At 55.5% G+C, this 19,591-nt stretch overlaps 1 protein-coding gene across 1 annotated transcript in view; it reads left to right on the plus strand.

The window, feature by feature from the left end:
• Nucleotides 1-6,596, plus strand: part of HS3ST2 (heparan sulfate-glucosamine 3-sulfotransferase 2) — a 42,707-nt gene extending 36,111 nt beyond the window's left edge. The window contains exon 2 of the mRNA XM_073361597.2: nt 5,131-6,596. Coding sequence (XP_073217698.1) covers nt 5,131-5,749 — 619 coding nt within the window. The 3' untranslated portion in view covers nt 5,750-6,596. The remainder of the gene's footprint in view (nt 1-5,130) is intronic.
• Nucleotides 6,597-19,591: the final 12,995 nt, after the last annotated feature.

Genomic DNA, 19,591 nt, shown 5'->3' on the forward strand with positions numbered 1-19,591 from the left:
CGTGCTACAGAAAAGGCTCAGCACCGGGCCAGGCACCACAGCCCGCGGGACGCGCACAAAGCATCTCCAGCAGTGCGGCTCCCTGGAGCCGGCCCGTCTGGAAACAACCCGAATGACACGGAGGTGGGAGAGAATGGGCTGCCCCGAAGAACTGCCTGGGGCAGGGTTATTGCCAGAGTCCGTAGTGCCTTGCTGCCCTGCTGGGTTCCTAGGAGCGGCCCCTTGGGGCCAGGCCCTGCCCCTTCTCGCTAGGCACCTACCACGGGCACAGCTGGCCCGTGCTGGCCCAAGGACGGAGGGGGATGCAGTAGCTGCTGGGCTGGATCTAGGCAGCACTGATCTGGCCAATAGAGCTGGGCTGGGGGGGCCCTGAGAGTTAGCACGGGGTTCCCGGGCTGCACTGCTGGCTAGCAGCTGTGCAGCCCCCAGCTCAGTGGCTGGGTTGTGGCTCCTGCCATGGTCTCAGACCCTTCGAGGCCGCTTGGTGCGTCTTTGGCACTGTGCTCCACAGAAGGGCAGGCTGCGGGCCAGAGCGCTCGTTAATGCCATCAAGGCGCAGTGAACCCATGCAATGGCAATCATTCCAGATGGCGCCAGCTGCAATTTGTTTTGCAAATGCCAGAAGTGCTGTAGTAACAAAGGGGGAAAGCTTGTGGAGCCAGGCGTGTGGTGAGTGGCGCGGGGTCTGCGAGCAGAATGGCTCGCGGGCGCCTGGCACGCTGTGCTGGGCTCGGTTCAAGCTGCTTTATTTTAAACCTGCAAAGCAATTTACTGCTTGAAGGTGAAGGGAGAGCGGCCCGGGCTCGAGTCCACAGCGCAGGCTTCCTTCTGCAGCGCTGCCCATGCCCCTCGGGCCTGACCTGCAGCCCCCTCCTGCTGCCGCTCTGCATGCCCCATGGCTCTGCCAGGGCCCCGTGCTGCAGGCCAAGTGAGGAAGCGGGGGCATGTGGGTCCGGCACGGCAGGCCGGGTTCTGGTCTTGTTGCAAGGGCCTAATCCTGCCCCACTGCCCTGAGTCCATGCGCGGGGCGCAGAGGAGCTACCAGTATCCGCCACCTGGGCAGCCCACCCCAGTGCCGCCTGGTGCTGCTCCGGCACGGAGGCAGCGTTGTGAGCGCTTGTGATTTTATCGCTAGTCCAAGGCCCTGGGGTAAAGCCCTGGGGCCTGGAGTCCCATGCCTGGGAGGTGCGCGGCTTTCAGCAGAGGAAGATTTCTAGCCCTCGTGGTTCTGGAGAAGGCTGGAAAACGTGACCAGAGCAGACAAAGGGACCGTGGCTTTAAATGGTCTGATTTTCAAGCCAGGCTCCAGATTTTGGGGGGGCTTGACTCCATGTTAGAGCCCTTGGGGCTGGCGCTGGGCAGAGGTCTGAGCGAGGGCCCCCAGTGCCACAGAAGGGCTAGGTGCCAGCCCTCTTCCTTGCCTAGCCCCTGCCCGGTCACACGCAGCACGGGCAGCTCCGCTCCGTCTCCTCCTGAGTGCCTGTTCTCCAGGGGCTGCCAGGGCAGCCTGGGGGTGAGAGAGCCCATTGGGAGGATGGAGAGCAATTGGCATCAGTACTGCATGCTGGGTTTTAAGCCATGTGACTTTAAACCAAGCCCCGTCCCCCAGTGGTTTTAATTCTGCACCATCCTTTCCCCGCAGCCCGGCTTGGGTGCCGGCTCAGGTGGGTGTTGCTGGCAGAGCCTCTCGGAGGAGCGGGCCACACGTCCACACAGAGGAGAAGCAGGCAGGCTGCCTGCTTGCAGTGCATGGCCTAGGTGCGTCCAGCGCCTTTAGCAATGACAGCTTCCTGCCCGGCGCCATGGCTCCTGCCTGCCAGTGGGATGCATGTAGTAGGCGGACGCTGGGCTAGGACTGAACCTGATACGCTGTAGGGTTATTGGAAAAGCTTTTCCAGCCCCAGGGCCTGGGCCTGGATGAGCCAGACCTCAGTCCACAGCCAGGGGGCTATGAAGACAAGCATCCTAGGCACTGACAAAGTTACTGGCTGCACCGGTGGCCTGGAGCCCATGAGGTTACCAGTCCCTGTCTCCATTGTTCTGCCATGCTATGGTTCCTGCTGGTCTGGGAGGCCCTCATGGGGACCGGCCCTAGCTGACGCATCTGTGCTTAGAGGAGCAGCCCAGGCTGGTGGCTGAGGGGGCAGGCTCAGCTGGCCCCATCCCGCCGGCCCAGTGATGCTCAGTGGGGTACTCGCCCCGTCTGCGTATGTCCATGGCCCTCCTCCTGCTAGTCTCCAACCCTCCTGGCCCCTGGTGCAGCCCAGCAGTGCAGTTGTGGCCCCAAGTTGTGAACAGTGCTACGGCACATCCAGATACCCAGCACATGCCCCTCTCCTTAGAGCTGTCGTTGAGCTTGAGCCCCGGACTTTCCCCACCACTAACAGCTCACGTCTGGGGCCTGCCCGGGTTCTCAGGGTCTGTTTAACGATCTCAGTTGCATGCCCGTCTCGGGCGGCTGGCTGCTTGGAGGCAGGGCCAGTGACACTAGGACAAATACCATCATGACTATTTCAAGGGCAGATGGGGCCCTGTAGCAGCAAGCCACCGCTGAGGTCTCACTGGGAAGCTCTGCGTCTCTCACAGCCCCAGGCCTCTGCGACAATCTCCCCATGCTATGGGCTATAAGGGACTGAAAGGACCTTCAAGGAGTCGTGTGACTGAGCCAAGCCCCAATAAATCCAGGAACCCCCGGACCCCCTGATTGTTCAGCAGGGCGATTGACTTTAGCAGACAGCAAGACCTTGCCCTGGTGGTAATCCTCAGCAAGGGGGCGATCTCCCCGTCACGCCCCTGGGGACTCTGCTGGTGGTTGCGAGGGGCTGGTTCTGCAGCAGAGAGATTGTCAGCAGAGATACTGTCCCTGAGAGGTTTCAGAGGAGCAGCCGTGTTAGTCTGTATTCGCAAAAAGAAAAGGAGGACTTGTGGCACCTTAGAGACTAACAAATGTATTTGAGCATCAGCTTTCCTGAGCTACAGCTCACTTCATCGGATGCATTCAGTGGAAAATACAGGGGGGAGATGTATATACATAGAGAATATGAAACAATGGGTGTTACCATACACACTGTAACAAGAGTGATCACTTAAGGTGAGCTATTACCAGCAGGAGAGCAGGGGGAGGGGGGGACCTTTTGTAATGATAATCAAAGTGGGCCATTTCCAGCAGTTGACAAGAACGTCTGAGGAACAGTGGGGGGTGGGTGGGGGAATTAAACCTGGGAAAATAGTTTTACTTTGTGTAATGGCCCATCCACTCCCAGTCTCTATTCAAGCCAAAGTTAATGGTATCCAGTTTGCAAATTCATTCCAATTCAGCAGACTCTCGTTGGAGTTGGTTTTGAAGTTTTTTTGTTGAAGAATTGCCACTTTTAGGTCTGTAATCGAGTGACCAGAGACATTGAAGTGTTCTCCCACTGGTTTTTGAATGTTATAATTCTTGACGTCTGATTTGTGTCCATTTATTCTTTTACATAGAGACTGTCTGGCTTGTGGTGCCCAGACCAGTGGCAGAACGGCATGACCGTCTCCTACTGTGTTTGTTTTCTGCACCCCGGCCCAGCCTCTGTTTGCGGCTGGAGCTGGTGTGAGTGTGAAGGGCTCGGAGACGCCCTCGCACATTGCTGCTGGCACCTCAGCCAGCTTGTCTGGCTCAGGAGCAGAGCAGGAGATGCTCACTCTGCAGCATGGCTCTGGCCTGGGTCTGTCTCCATGAGCCGCTCAGAGGGAGCAGCCCCGGGTGCGTGAATATCCCACCTCATCGTCGGTGTCTGAAGCCTACGCTGTCTGAACAGCGACATGTCCTAGCTGAGGGGGTGGGGAGGGAGCAAGTGTGGCCAGCTCCTCTGTATTCAAAACCCAGGGCTTTCCATGTCAGGGTGCATAAGCTTCCCTGTTGCAGTCTGCCAGAGCGGGATAATTGCCTGTAATGTGGAAAGCCAGCTTCTCCTCGACGCCTCTGTGCAACCTTAGCCAGAACGCCGTGCTACTGACCCGCCCCGGGCGAAGCGGCAGGTTACCATTTCAGGGGTTAGTTCTCGGGCAGCAACACAACCTTGTGCTGTGGGCTGGGCAGGTTTTGCCGTGGCTGCATCAGTGCCTGGGTGGGAGCCCTCCCAGGGACACCGACACGCCGGTGCAGCAGGAAATGATGTGGGTGAGTCAGTAGGTCACATTAGTGCTGACGCCGATACCCCGCTTTGGTACTAGGGGCCCTGCCGTGCCGGAGGTGCGCTGCTGAGCTGTAGGTCTGAGGGCCTGGTCATTTGAAGGTCCCTTCAGACTTTTCACAGGAGTAGGGGTGATAACCCAAGTCCTGGCCAATTCCACTGGGCCTCTCTCAATCCCTCCAGAAGTTTCAATCGGGCACCGTCTTGTTTTCAGTCCCTGCACTAGCCTGGCTAGTGTCCCTGTGGCCCACCTCCATGGTGGGGACTTTGAGCTGGGCTCTCTCTATTTCTGAGACAGATGTTCTAAATGTCCGGCTGTCTGTCTGAACTCAAGTCCTTTTCCACCTTACAAAGCCCAAGTGCACACAACAGGGAGGCTGGGAATGGCTGAAACTTTATGAATGTGGGATTAACATTCTTGGATGGTTGGAAGAAAAACCTGGGTGGGTTTTTCATTGAGCCCAAGAGCTGGGAAGCCTTAGAAGAACAATAATCCATCTCCCTGGGGCCAAAGCAATCCCGAGAGTGCCTTCCCTGGGGCTTTGTCCTGTCAGTGAGATGACTTAAGCAATGGCGGTTTCACTCCTTCGGTCAGGTGAGGAAGGGTGCCTGAACTCTTGGGTGCTTCTCTGAACCTGCCAGACTATGGCAGTTGTCCCATCAGTAGCTACAGTGCAGGGAAAGTTTCCCATGTCCCTCATCTGGCATTGCATGCTACAGCTAACTGTTGGGGGCTCCTGTCTTCTCCTGGCCTCTCAGTGGCGTGGTCCCATCTGGATGGGAATGAGTCTCTTGTCTGGTGCGTGTTAGTCTGACTATTAGGGAGCTAAACCCCTATCGGTGCCCTTCCAGGCAGTCCCCAGCTGCCTGGGCTCTGAGAATGGGGCACCTGGGCTGTGTTTGCAAGCGCCTCGTGTGGGTCCCAGCTCCTGTCCTCACCTGTGCGCTTCTTTGCTTACAGAAGCTTGATGCCCAGGACGCTCAGCAGCCAGATCACAATGGAAAAGACACCCAGCTACTTTGTCACCAAGGAGGCCCCACGGCGGATCTTCAACATGTCCAGAGACACCAAGCTGATCGTGGTGGTGCGGAACCCAGTCACCAGGGCCATCTCGGACTACACGCAGACGCTCTCCAAGAAACCCGACATCCCCACCTTCGAAGGGCTGTCCTTCCAGAACCGCAGCCTGGGGCTGGTGGACACCTCGTGGAACGCCATCCGCATCGGGATGTACGTGGTGCACCTGGACAGCTGGCTCCAGTACTTCCCCCTCTCCCAGATCCACTTTGTCAGTGGGGAAAGGCTGATCACAGACCCGGCTGGGGAGATGGGCAAAGTGCAGGACTTCCTGGGCATCAAGCGGGTGATCACGGACAAGCACTTCTACTTCAACAAGACAAAAGGGTTTCCTTGCCTGAAGAAAACAGAGAGCAGCAGTTTACCACGCTGTCTGGGCAAGTCCAAAGGGAGAACTCATGTGCAGATAGACCCTGAGGTGATAGAGCAGCTCCGGGACTTTTATAGACCATATAATATTAAATTCTATGAAACCGTCGGGCAGGACTTCAGGTGGGAATAAATGTCGAGGCCCAGAGTGGTGGTGAGGTGAGCTTGCCGCAGTCTTCCATGAGGGTGGTAAACTGGGGGCCAACGTGCGAGCCACCCCCTCCGTCGGCCATCTTGTCCCTTCTCGCGGGTGCTGGTGAGAGCGGCTTTCCAGACCCTGTGGGAGGCCAGGTCTTTCCAGGCCAAAGGCCAAGGAGGATGTGGAGTTATGTCCCCAGCCCAACATGTGCCAGGCAGAGACCGCTGGACACAGCCAAGCCCTCACCAGCTTCTGTCAACAGCTGGGGGGCTTGTTTTGCATTTGGTTTTTATACTGTGATCGGGCACTCCCTGAGCAGCCAGAAAAGGGCCCCAGGGGCTGTGTGGAGGCCACAGGCCATCTGATTTTTAATAATGGCTGGTCGATACACACTGCTGCCCATGCGCAAACTGGCTCAAGCGTCTACCTGGCATGTACCTTGTGCATGTTCCGAAAATAACCACCAATTGGAGCATTCCCTGGCTAAAGCTTCCCAGGCTCTGGGTGGGTCAGCCTCTCGCCTCCTCATCCAGTTCACCAGGACTAGGATGAATGTCCCACGCCCGCAGGGGCTGGGGCCTACATGGGGCTCTATGACCCATAGGAAGCCATGCATCTCAGGCTGGGGTGGGCCTCTCCATTTTGCCTTTTGTCACCTGAGCGAAGAATGTACCCATGAAGATGGTGATGTGTATGCTTGAAAAAAAATGTTTCCAAACACATTGTGATGATACTTTGTCCTGTGAATAAAGCACAGATTTCTGCTGGTACGGGTACTCTAGGGCCACTAGTTTTCTTGTTCAGCATGTGACTCCCTATGAAATAAAGATGAAGAGAACTGGTCCTTATTAAAGTACTTTTCTTAGGAATGGTCTTTCCACAGCGGGTTTGGCCCTGAACCCCGCACAGGGTCTGTGTTCAAACGCCCTCAGACACTATGCAAAACCACCAAAGCATCAGGCGCCGGCCGGATTCCGCAGTGACGGGGGCCAGAGAAGGAACAAGCAAGCGAGAGAAAACCAGGCCATATGGACCAGTGCTCTCAGAGCACATAGGAGGGGACAGATCCCAACCGTCCCACCCAGGGTGGATTGAGATGTGACACACATGGGATGGGCTGACACAGCCTATGGACACCAGGGTGAGCAGTCCCCAGGTACCCCGAGGTGGCAGGGAGTCAGAGGAAAGTCAGCATTTTCAGGCTTTAAAGGTGACAGGTTTCCATGGCCAGGGGATATTGCTGGAGCTGCCGTTTTCCACACTGATGAGGCACCGACTGAGCCCGACTGATAACAGGTATAAAACTCTCCTGTCGTTGGGCCCGGACCCTCTCTTTGCCTGGCCCGCTCTTAGCATCACGGATGGGCTCTGCAGGCGCACCCAGCACATTTATGAGCCTGGTCCCTCACTCTTGTTTGGGGGTTTTGTGGGGAACTTGGCTGATGCAGAAATCTGCATGTTCAAGGCTCTTGTGTGGCTCTGGCAGAGGAGATTATTGCTGGCCTGGGGTGGCCGTATTTCCCAAAAGGGAACCTGGGACATCGCCTGGGGCTATCCCAAGGGCCCCTTACTTTGGCCTCCGCAGTCAGGAGAGTGACCCAAGCGCCAGACAGAGCTGAGTCTCATGCAAGCAGCCCCATAGGGCGCACGGCAGCACCGGGCAGCCGCTCCCAGCCCAGCGCCTCACCCAGGCCTTCCTTGTACTTTGGGGGGCAAGTTGCTCCTTGAGTGGGACAAGCCATGACTAGCCCCAGCAGCTCCTGTTTGCCAGAGGGTTTCCATGTGCTGGGAGGGAAAGGCCTGTCTGAGGGGAGGCTCCCAAACCCCAAAGGCCCCAGCTGAGGCGTGGCCAGAGGTGACTGTTTGTCAGGCCTGGCAAGGCTCATGGTGCTGTGTGGTGGGGCGCCCAGCACTGGACGAGCAGGGGGCGTTGGGTGGGGACTGAGGCTCAGCAGAAGGGCCAAGGGGGCGCTGGGAGAGCAGGGAGCCATGGGTCAGGATTGAGGGGCACCAGCAGAGCTGGCTGGGGGCGGGGGGGAGATGGGGTAGTGCCCAGGCCTGGCATAGCAGGGGGCGGCTAAGGGTCGGGGTCGAGGTGCATTGGCAGAGCGGTGGGGGTTGCATAGCACACACCTGCCTCACACTTAACCCCACCCAGCTCCATTCAGCCCTCCCTGTTCCTGGTTTCCTACGGCGCCCCGCTGAACGTGACGCGCCTCCAGAGCCTGGCGCGGGAATAGCTCAGACATGGACAATCGGGGGGGGGCCCCACCGGCAAAGGGAAATTATTTGCTTTGCCTGGCCTAGGACGAACAGAGCCAGCGCTGGGTCAAGGCAGGTCTCTCTGTGCCCCATCCTCAGGCCAAGCCCAATGCAGGACTAGAGGTGACAAGGCCTTTGCCACAGCCGGAGCCCTGCTCCTACCCGCAGGGCGTCCAGGGTCAGCCCTATAGCGACTAAATGCGTCGTTGAAGAACGAGCCCAAGGCACAGGTCCCATTGGTAACTCCTTCTCCTTAGGCCAGGTACTAGCTAGTGACTAGGGCATCACACGCACTAGTAAGTTATGGCCGCACTTAATGGGATGTTTTATAAGACCCCACAGTTATAACTGTGTCAAGTGCCATGACTCTTGCTGGATGGTGTCTCCAAACAATTCACACCGCGTAGTTCATTTTTTCATATTAATTCTTTCACTCAAATCCCCTCCCCGCCTTCTCCTCCCCGTGGCCCATTTGGGCTGGTTCTGGGCTGCGCCGGGCCCCTTGCTCTCATTGAAAAGAGAAACGGAGCCAAATCTCCCACATGCTGCTGTGTGTAACTATCCACTGGGGGGTGGGGGGGAACAGAGGAAAGTTACAGCCCCGCTCTGGGCAGTTGTTAGAATCATAGACTATCAGGGTTGGAAGGGACCTCAGGAGGTCATCTAGTCCAACCCCCTGCTCAAAGCAGGACCAATCCCCAACTAAATCATCCCAGCCAGGGCTTTGTCAAGCCGGGCCTTAAAAACCTCAAAGGAAGGAGATTCCACCACCTCCCTAGGTATTGTTGCATTAGTGCATTCAAACAACCCATGCGCTGATCCAACCTGGCGGGAGCACGTGCAGTGGGTGACGGAGCATCCTCTTCCTCAGGAGACGCTGCAACACAGACACTGATGTCTGTGTTTTCCAAATTAATTTGTCAGCTAGAGCCTGGACCAGATGGTTTGTTTTCCCCCCGATCGTTTAACATGGCCCGAGGGACTCCACAGAAACTCCCTCTGCAGTGAGCACTGTCTGGCCGGCTCCCCCGGCCTCCTGCCCTGCTGTGTCAGAAGGATGCAGAACCCACAGAGGAGGCTCACGATGCCTTCGGCTCTGGCGAGACACGGGCCAAAGTGGCAAAGCACCCAACGCCGCCCCGGTGGCGGGGGCCCTCCCACAGACGCAGTCCATTTTGATCAATTTCACAGTCATAGGATTTTTTTAAATCTTAAATTTCATGTTATCAGATCTCGGCGTTGTAACCCTGGGGGTCCCGACCCAAAAGGGTGGGGGGTTGCAAGGCTATTGTAAGAAGGGCCCGGTTCTGCCACCCTGACTTCTGTGCTGCTGCTGATGGCGGCTCGGCCTTCAGAGCCGGGCTCCCGGCCAGCAGCCGCTGCTCTCCGGCCGCCCAGCTCAGGCCGCACAGCAGTAAGGGCGACCCCCAACCAGAGGCAGATGCCATGGGGGAGACCCGATGTCACAGCCCGTGACGCGTTTTCCATGGCCGTGAATTTGGTAGGGCTGCGCCTGTGCCAGGGCCTAGAGCAGGGCAGGGATAAAAAGCACCCACATGGGGTGTAGAAACCTGCCCCACAAGAGTGAACAAACCTGCCACGTCCCTGGTTTAGCACCTCCTTCCCCATCCAGCTAATGCCCCAGACACCCTCTGTTTTACCCAGGAAGAGTCAGTGCTGGGCATAGGCCCCTCCTAGACAACCCTTTCCTTAATGCGGCCCCTACCAGAAAGATCCCCTTTCTCCTCCCCCATGGGCAAAGGGACACTAGGAAGATGCGCAACCTGTGACTTATAACGTGACAGGTCAGGACAGGAGCTCCCACCTGCACCCTGGGTCGCTGCTTCCAGCCCGGCAGCAGGTCAGTCGTCACTGCCCCGTGGCTCCGATGCTCTGGGTGAGACCTGCTTGGTGGCCTTGGCCCGGGGTCCAGACCCCAACTGGTAGTAAATTGGCATGCTGGCCACCTCTGTATTTTAAACCTTAAGACCATAAGAACGGCCAGACCAGGTCAACCAAGGGGCCATCCAGCCCAGTGTCCTGTCTTCGTGGCCAGTGCCAGGTGCTTCAGAGGGAATGAACAGAGCAGGGAATCATCATCAAGTGATTCCCTTCCCTGTTGTTCACTCTCAGCTTCTGGCAGTTGGAGGTTTAGGGACACCCAGAGCCAGGGGTCACATCCCTGACCCCCCTGGCTAAAAGCCATTGAGGGCCCTGTCCTCCATGAATGGATCTAGCTCTTTTTTTAACTCAGTTATACTTTTGGCCTTCACAACATCCCCTGGCAAGGAGTTCCACAGGCTGACCGTTGTGACGCACCCATCACCCCGGGCTCTAGGTGCCAAGGCTGGCAGCCTCTCAGCTCAGGCCACCAATCAAATGGGCCATGGAGCCCCAACCACGGACAAGGCAGGGGCAGCAAACGGGGGAAGCTAGTGCAGCCGCTGCCCAGGCTGCGTCGGAGAGGAGGCCGCTGTCCAGGGCCGTCACTCAGCAGCACTTCCACCCGCTCTAAATCCAGTGACAGAGCGTGCTCCACATTGTTCTGTGCTGCCGGGCGGCTCACGCGAGTTCCCAGAGACCCAGGCACCCCTGCACCACGGCCAGGGCAGGTGTAACCCACACACCTCCTGCGTGTGGTGCTCTGTCCCCTCTGGCGGTACCGAGACCACCTAGAGATTAATGAGTCCGCTACAGCCTTAGCTAAGAGCCACATGGCTCATGCATTTAGCTCCAGAGGTCCCAGGTTCGATCCTGCCCGCCGACGCCTGGGGTCTGTGGGTGTTACCCAGAGAGTGGGGGGAGGTGGTGGGGGCCACAGGCACTCTGCGTAGAGAGCAGCCCAAAAGCTCACGGGGGAGGAGAAAGAGCCACATTGCTGCCTCATCCCTCTGCGGGGAAGTGGGGTTAGGCCAGTGGGGTTAGACCCCTCCGGATACAGCGCTCGCCCCCGAGCCAAGCCCTGCCCTGCATGCCCCAGGAATTGGAGATGCACAGAGGGGCTCAGAAAGCTATGGCCAAAGAAAGAGCAACTTTCCACGAGCCTGCAGACCCCTGCACACAAACAACACGAGCTGCCCCCTATCGGGCAGGGAAATACCTCAATCCCCCTTGGGAAGGCCCCACCAGCCACGGGTCACCTGCTCCGCGGTGGGCGCCGTGACCAGCTGGGCGTTTCAAAAAGCAATGAGGGGTAAATGAACTAAGCAGCTGCTGGAGCCCTCGAGAGAACCAGACCCAGGACAGCTGGGCTGGGGCTGAGGGAAGGGGCTCGTGATCATGGGGTTGCTTCTTTCAGTTCTCCGGGGTGTAACACGCCTTGTCTCCGTGCTGCTAGCTGAGTGCTGAGCAGTCCCGCTCCCTGCCGGGCCCCCTGGAAATGAACTGCTGTATTGTTAACTGTCTAGGACAAACGCCGACCTTAACTCCTCACCCACGCCCTGCCAGCCACAGCAGGGCAAAGGGGCCCAGTCACACCTGGGGCCCCTCCCATCACACAGAGGCTCATTGATTTGGCCTCTTTGACAACGAGCACATTACACCACTACCTGGGGTGACTACAGCAGGGTTTCCAGCACCCCAGCTTGCAAATGGAAATAACCTAACCTCTCCTCTCCTCTCCAGCTAGTCACCTGCCTGTATGAGTCAGTCACGCCCAGGGAATCTCCCAACCTCCTTTATGGGGCACTCAGCAATAGAGGAGAGGGCTGAGCACAGGAGGGGGGGCCAGGAGCTCCTCGGTTTTAACCCCCACCTCTGCCACCACCCTTGGGGTGGCCTTGACCAAGCCCATGCCTTGCTTTCCCCACCTGCAAAACTGGGATTCAGAACAAATTCCAGCCCATGGGGGTGGTGTATCCTAGTCCATTCTGTTCAGGTCATTAGACCACACCCGTCACCAGGATATCTGGGCTCCTGGTCAAAGTCTGGAGTATTTTTTGGCAATAGAAACCCCCATCTGTAAACGCTGGGCAGTATGACCGCTGGCTTCAGTCTTCTCCGCCCAGCTGGCAGGGATGGTGCATGTGTTCCCTGGGAACCAGCCGCAGCTCAGGAAAGGGAGGCTGGAGCTGGCCCAGCCTGGCTTTGGAGTGAAGGGTTGCTGGCGGTGGGTTTGGAGCCTAGACTGCCCTGGTGATGTGGCTGTAGGGCAGGCTGTAGGCACGCACCACAAAGGGAGAGGGGCTTGTGTAATTACACACTCCTGTCCCAAGCCCCTCCTGCAGCAATCCATCTCACTAGCCTGTGCCCAGCTGCTGGAACGAGTGGCCCCTTCACTGACTATCAAGGCGGACGCCTGCCGGCATGGTGGTGAAGTGTTATTTGCCTCGTGGAGTGCTGGCCTGTGTGAGTCATCTATTGATTTCCCTAGTAAATCTCAGCTATTTCTGTCAAAGGTTACAATTTACCACTCGCATCTAAATCACAATGGAGTGGCTGCTGCTTCCAGCCTCCTCCGTGTGACTGTAAAAATAGTTTAAAGTACCATTTTGTAAACCACTGAGCTGCTCTCCCCTGGGGGGCCAGGGGAGTCACAGGAGGCCAGGAAACGCCCAACTGATTCCTGGTGCCAAAGGAATCGCAGCGGCTGCGTGTATAAACCTCGGCTCCCCAGCCCCTCCTAAACCAGGTAGGAGCAAGATGCTCCCACCAGCTGTTAAACTGCCGTTTGTAAGGCCAGAACCGAGCAGGGCACAAGAGGCTGAGGAGAAAGCTGCCTTCCCATGCCCAGCTCAGGCTGCTTATTCCTGCTTGCAAGTGGTACTTGTCCAGTTGCCTGCAGCCCCCTCCCCAGAACTGCCAGTCAGATGGGAGTCAGAGGGCAGCTGGTGGATGAGTGGGGCAGGCTAGAAAACAGGACTGGAGCCCCAATGGGTCCATCTGCAGCTAGGTCCGTAAATAGCAACAACAGACAATCCGTGAGAACGAGCTTATGCTGCCCTAGGCCACTTCACCCCCAAAGGATTCAGAAGCACCTCGTAATCTTAGACTAGACAAACAAGGCGAAGTTACCCACCACTGCAGTGCTTCCACCCCGACACTCAACGCAGCAGCCGTAGATCAGCTCACGGCAACAGAATCCTGTTGCCCCTCCTCTGCCAAGGGGGAGCAGGCAACTGGGGCCTTGAAGATTTTCTCCAGCACTGGGAAGCCGCCCGCGAGGTAGAGCCTGAGCACTTTCTAAGTGTCACTTGCTTTAAGTGCCTACACACCAGTCCAGAGCCCACAGCACACAGGGCAGTCCCTTCTTCCAGGCGCCTCAGCCAAGCTCCTGGAGAGCAGCTCTGCCCCCAGAACCGACTGTAAAACTCTGCTGCCCACACAGCTCCCTTCCTCCAGAGCCACCCTCGCGCAACGAGAGCTAGCAGCCCCGTGCCCCCGAAGGAGCAAACCTTGCTCTCGTGCGGCGAAAACACCTTGGCAGGCTGTGACAGCACCATGCGGCGATGCCAGCAGTTTGTAACACTCCAGCCCTCTAGGGCAGGACGTGCCAACGAGCTCTTGCCATGAAGCTGTGGAGACATTTTGAGGGCACCTTCAGCCGGGTTTCAGAGGTTTCCCTCCCTGCCTCCCCTTTGCAGACCAGGGCTAGAACCCTAATGCGCTGCAGCATCGACTCACCAGGCCGCGTCAGTCAGGGTGTAGGTGTCCGGGCTGGGGGGCCGGACCCAGACGATACATCACACAGAGGGGCACTGATCCAGTCGGTAACACAGCCGATGGCTGCATTGTAAGGCGGCCCAGACACTACGCCCAAGGGGAGGCCAAGAGCACTTCACGCTGCTCCTGGGCCCACGGCTGGATGAAGTGCCCATGGCAGTGCCAGGGTTGGCAGGAAGGCAGGAGCCACGTGCTTGTTGGCATGTTACAGCCCAGGCTGCTTTGCCCGCTCCCAGTGATTCCCTGCCTTCCGTGGGAACTCACTGAAAACACCCCCCAGGGAACAGGACCCAACTGCCCGCGGGGCCCCTGTTGAGGCTGAGGGACGCGCTGCAATATCAGACGGTTACTTTACATTTGGCCTTACAAAGGGAGGGAGCAGACGTGTGCTTCTAGATTTCTAGAGGGTCAGCAAATGAGGGCTCAAGAAGGGCTGTAAAGCGGAAAATGTTTATCACATTAGGGGCTCTTAAAATGCAGCTTCAAAGCATTAGTGTAGACGACAGACATTCGAGAGAGCTGTGCCAGAAATTGAAAAGGCTCAAGCGGAGGCCTTTGCACAGAGCGAGCCGGGGTTGCTAACAGTCTGTTGCAAAGCTAGTGAGATGATGCCGAGGCTTCCAGCTGGGACGAGCCCCTCATAGCCAGAGGGGAATCACAGTAGAGACCAGCTCAGCACTGCTCCAGCCAGCCGGGCCAAGGAGAGCTCCTGCCTGGCTCATATGATGCAGCCTTTGCCCACGTGCCCAGAGGGGTAGTTCAGAAAAGGCACGATGTGAGCACAGCAGGCCCTACCCGCCGGTTAGGGTCATAGCAGGATGCAGCTGGCACTTGGCAGACACAGTCATTCCCAGCCATTCTTGCCCAGAACAAGAGACTGTCCAGCCCAGCCCACTTCTACCAGCCCACAGTTCTGCCTGACACACCTATGAGCATTGCAAGTCGAGGGACACAGCCCCCAGGTTGCCTGGCGGGGAGCAGGACCAGCCGTTCAGTCAACAAGCAGCATGGAACAGAATTTACTGTCCCTGGGAAGGTGTCTTGTAGGATAGACTCACACAATGCACAGGCCAGGTGCTCCCTGCTATGAACCTCAGCGGGGAAGGCATCCTTCCTTTTTTTCTAATTTGGGGGAGGGGATTAAGGAAAAACACCTAGGAATTTCCATCAAAAACCTTTATTTAAAAAAATGAAGACGGCAAAGATTCAAAAGACAAGGAAATGCCCAAGTTCATTGTGCCTCTTTTCCTTAGCTGTCTTAGGACACCAGCTCTAGTGCATGGCCAGGTACTGCTTCTCAGAGAACGCGTCCAGTAATACTGATTAGATCATACCATGCAGGGTCGTCCACCTCCGGGTGAGACCTGTCTTGTAAGGCACACAGGGAAAGGGGCCGGGTGCAACATGAGCCCCACCAAACCACACTGAAGTCCATGGAAAGACTCCCCTTGACCTCCGTGGCTTTTGATCATGGCCACACTGGCATCATGCATACGAGTGACTTTCACAGCTGGTTTGGCAGACACACTGTGGTGTGCGGTGCTACACGAAGCATGTACAAGGAGAGGGCATGAGACACAACAGAAGATCCTGGGAGTGAAGCGCTATTGTGATGCATACAAACTAGTCATGCGGCTTTAAATCAAGCATTTCCCAACCTGAGTACTCAGCCAGGCAGCCTGAACATCTTGTTCATGTCAGTTTTGTTGTAGATGGAATTATTGTTTGCATAGTGACAACTGGGTCGTGCTCTCCTCTGAATATATGACCCTTTGTAACGGATCCTTCAGACTGAACAACATAAAATATTCTTACTGGTGTTTTTTCTTGTTCCAAATGCAAAAGGCCTTAGAAGGAAACTGCTCCTTCTCCAGATGGAGAGAGATGGTTGGATCCAATTAGTTTAGCCCGAATACAGATGGCTGAGGGATATCACAGAACAGAATGGCAATTTCTTCTCCGCTGTAATTTCACCCCAATGATGAAATGGCTCCTGCGGAGGTACCGTGTGAGTTTTAAAGTACCACGCCAAGCTAAACATGGAAGACTAGGTTTTTTGTGCTCCAATCCCTTTAGGCTTTGTTGAAGCATTAAATTATACTGTTGTTCCTTTTTTACCTTCAAATTAGCCATTGATTTATACATTGGACCTCAGTTATTCTCACAGGAATTCAAATGAGAGCTCTCTCGGGGTTTATACAGGTGAGTCTGATTCTGACACATGCTTTGTAATCAGGAGTAACGCCACATCAGTCAATGGATATGTCACATTCTGTCATCCAAATTTGCTGATTTGTCAAAATCAAAACCTATTTCAGAGACAGTTCGATTTCTACGAAGTTCTGACAGAAACTTGCGGGCAGCTCACCCACCCAGCTCCTCTACAGCCCACCTGTTGAACTGCCTCTGCATCAAGGACCCCCCGCAAGTTTCCAAGGTCTTTGGGTCTGGGGCAGCCCAGCAGGCAGACTGCCCTGAAACCGGGGCTCCATTCCCTTTTGTTCTAAATTGGAGTGAAATCAGATGTCAAAATATCAAAATCTTCCATGAAATGGAATTACCTTTCTCTACCCAGCTCAATCAATAGAGTGTTATCTGGGTGTGGCTCAGAATCAGGCCTAATGCGTCGCTGCCATATTATGAGCAACCATAACTGCATTAGGACGAAACTCCCTTGTGATGACGTGACAGAGCAGAGACTGACCTAACACGGGATGAGCTGGGCAAGTCTCTTGCTAGGCGACATGTGTAGTCAGACTTACTGGCCAGGATCTTGAAACACCTCACACATTGCAAACATTCAGTTTGAATACGTAGCCAACGATTTCGAAACTTCCCTGAACTTTTCCAACCTCCTGGGGTCACAGGACCGCCCCAGACCAGAAAGGGAGCAGAGGGGTGACAGGCTATGAGCCAAAGCCACATGGGGGGATCACGCTCCAAACCTGTACTTATTTCTTCTCTCTGACATGGATCAAGCAGTGTTGCTACTGGACACTCTGCTCTGCCCAGTGCTTCTACCATGCCAAGAGTTTAACCTCCAGGCCTTGCTGCCTCCTTTGCTCAAATAAAGAGCTTAGCGTGGATCTGGGCAGACCTGTTTGCGTGTTTGCTTTTTGGCTCTCTCCTGTTTGATGCCTGTGATGTCCTGGTCCGGGGGCAGATCCCCAGTGGGATCGGGCACAGTGCAGACATGCAGGGCTTTGTGGGGCTGCATGCCATATGACAGAGAATACCTGATAGACACAGAGAAGTCTGTCATAAATTATTGACCATGGGCATGCAGTGCAAGGATGGATCGGAAGCAAAGGGTTAAAGTTGCACCTTCAGGGACGCTTGCGATGGTTGGAGAAAGGCAATCAAAGCTGCAGTGAGTGAAGGTCAGCCCAGCATCTGCTTGGGCTATTTTGTGTCTCAACACATCCTCACACAGCACTTTCTGCGAGCCAGAAAGCCCTCAAGCCTATAATGTGCGTAGCACCAATGAGCTAGACCCTCCTGTGCCCGCCATTGTTCGGCAGCTTGTTAATCAGCTGCAGTCCAAGCAGGATTGTTCCAGCCTCAGTAAAGTGCCTTCTCTGGCCATAGATCTTCCAGGCCAGGCATGTAAATGTTTCCAGAGCTGTGGTTATTATGCAGTACGTCACTGCCTGGTAAATGGACGAGTCTGCAAAGCCCAGAATGCACACAGCTAGTCCTCGTTACTCCGGGCACGGCAGAGGGAGCTTGTGACGCATTGTTATGAGATGTGCTTCACCCTTCCATTCCTGCTGTTTGTTTAGTGAGGCTTGGACTCACTTTAGTAGCAAACTGCCCCCTTGGTCTATCAGCAGAGGCTCTCCGGCCCTGTGTGCTCCTCCCTCGCTGGGGCCAGGGACCTCCCACACCCAGTCACTGCAGTCTCCCCTGACACTAGGGGCACATTGGGCAGCTGGTAGCTTGGGATGACAGAGGCCATGGAAATGGAACGCACGCTGGATTTCCCAAGTGCTGCAGACAGGAATTAAAGCGCTGGAGGTTGTGTGCGTGCGTGGAACCTCCTGACACATTGCTCATTGTAGACTGATGGCCCGATCCCAGGTGACGCAGATCAGCACAGCACCATTGACTTCAGTGGGTTCTACACCCCAAGCCTTCCAAACGCACTGACCCCAAAGGAGCTGCCCCCGTTTACACCACTTGAGCATCTGAGCCTGGATGTGTAGAAGGTGCCTGGAATATCCCTTCACTATGGCTGGAAGTTTTCAGCTACAAGACCTGATTCCTGCTTGCCAAAATGGGCTTCCCCAGAAGTGTCTTTCTTCTATGCATGGTCCAAGTGCAGCAGAGGCTTGGGGTCCTGCACACCAGTTACACTGCACTCACCACTCTGGTCGCTGAGCCATTTGGAAAGCACTCCGTAAATGCTGAGTAATATTATCGTATTATATAGTTTTCTATGTGCAAAGCCATGTACAGACCTGAACTCATTGATCCTCACAACCCCCTAGTGAGGTAGGGGAGTGAAAATTATTAAACCTCCCTCCCCCATTTTACAGAAGCAGAAATCAAGACAGAAAGGTGAAGCAATTTACCGAAGTCAGCCAGAATCCGCAGCCTGTGCTCATTCCTCCAAACCACATCACCTCCGGAAGCCAGCTGGGTGTCTACCCTAAAACACTGGTGATTTGCATAGCTATGGGTTTTATATTAGTTCTATTGCTTAATTAGCAAAACCAATTAACATTCTGTAGTCTGGCAGGGTTCTGCCTCGTGACCAGAGCCAGAAATATTAGAGTTATTATGAGGACCCCAGTGTGCACAAGACAGACCGTTACACTTTGGAAAGGCTGTCTGTTCTTGTAATATTTTTATAAGCACCATTAGCAAAAGTACAAACTCTCCAACCCAGCAAAGTAGACTGAGAGAGTACAGCACAGTCAAAACATCCCTCGCCTGAGCATCCACGTACTCACATCCTCCCTGGGGAAAAATCCAGAGTAGTCACCACCCCAATGCTCCTCCCACGGCACGTAGCCTATTCAGCAGGGGTTTCAGCCCCTTACCCTTATCTGTATTTCCTCACCTTGCGAATGCTGGGGTACCCTTCTCCCCTACGTTACTAAGCCTTTCGCCTCAGACTTATCGCATATAGGTCAATTAGTCACCATGGCATTCTTGTGGTCAAAAGTCTGCTGATGTTTCTAACTTAAAATATCTAAAGTGGATATCAACTGGCATCCTCTGCCAACCTGTCAGCAGTTTAGTCCGGTTGTGTATTGCAGCTTCCCATCCTGTAGGGTCATTTCTGGGTTGGGTCTTATGTCAAAACTTTAGGCCTTGGGCCTGAGCTTGGCTGAGCTATTCTCTTTACAGGCTTGAGACCTATTGGCTTTTGCATTAGCGCTTTACTCCACACCTGTATCTTACCTACCTATCCCCACAGGCTGCACTATGCAGAACCCAGAAGTAGCAGGCTGGTACTGGGACTTCAGACACACGCCTCAAGGGCAAGCAGCCATTTCCCCCTCCCACGCGAGCCCTTCCCCGGAGGGCACAAGGCCAGGGGCATCTACTGAGCAGGGGAGCTCACCGGGGACACAGAGATCCTGCTGGGCTCCGTTTTACACTCCAAAGAATGAGGCAGTTAATGATCTGGGACATGCTGAACATCAGCTCTTACTGTGAAAGGTGAATTAACCATGGCTCAGCTCCTTTCACATCTCGGGTTAGACCAGTCAGTCACTGGGGCACTCATATGGCACTCATTACATGCCAACCAAGGGCTTGTTATTGATCCCTACAGATCCCTGAGCAATTGTCAAGCTTCTCTGGTACTTTCTGGTAGGAATCCAGGCCACGGCCCTCAAGGTGACAGACACCAAATGGAAATCAATGGGTGTTACACCTTTGAGGAGCTGGGCCCCCTGGTGA

Source organism: Lepidochelys kempii, chromosome 10 (genome assembly GCF_965140285.1).
Source record: "Lepidochelys kempii isolate rLepKem1 chromosome 10, rLepKem1.hap1, whole genome shotgun sequence".
NCBI lineage: Eukaryota > Metazoa > Chordata > Testudines > Cheloniidae > Lepidochelys > Lepidochelys kempii.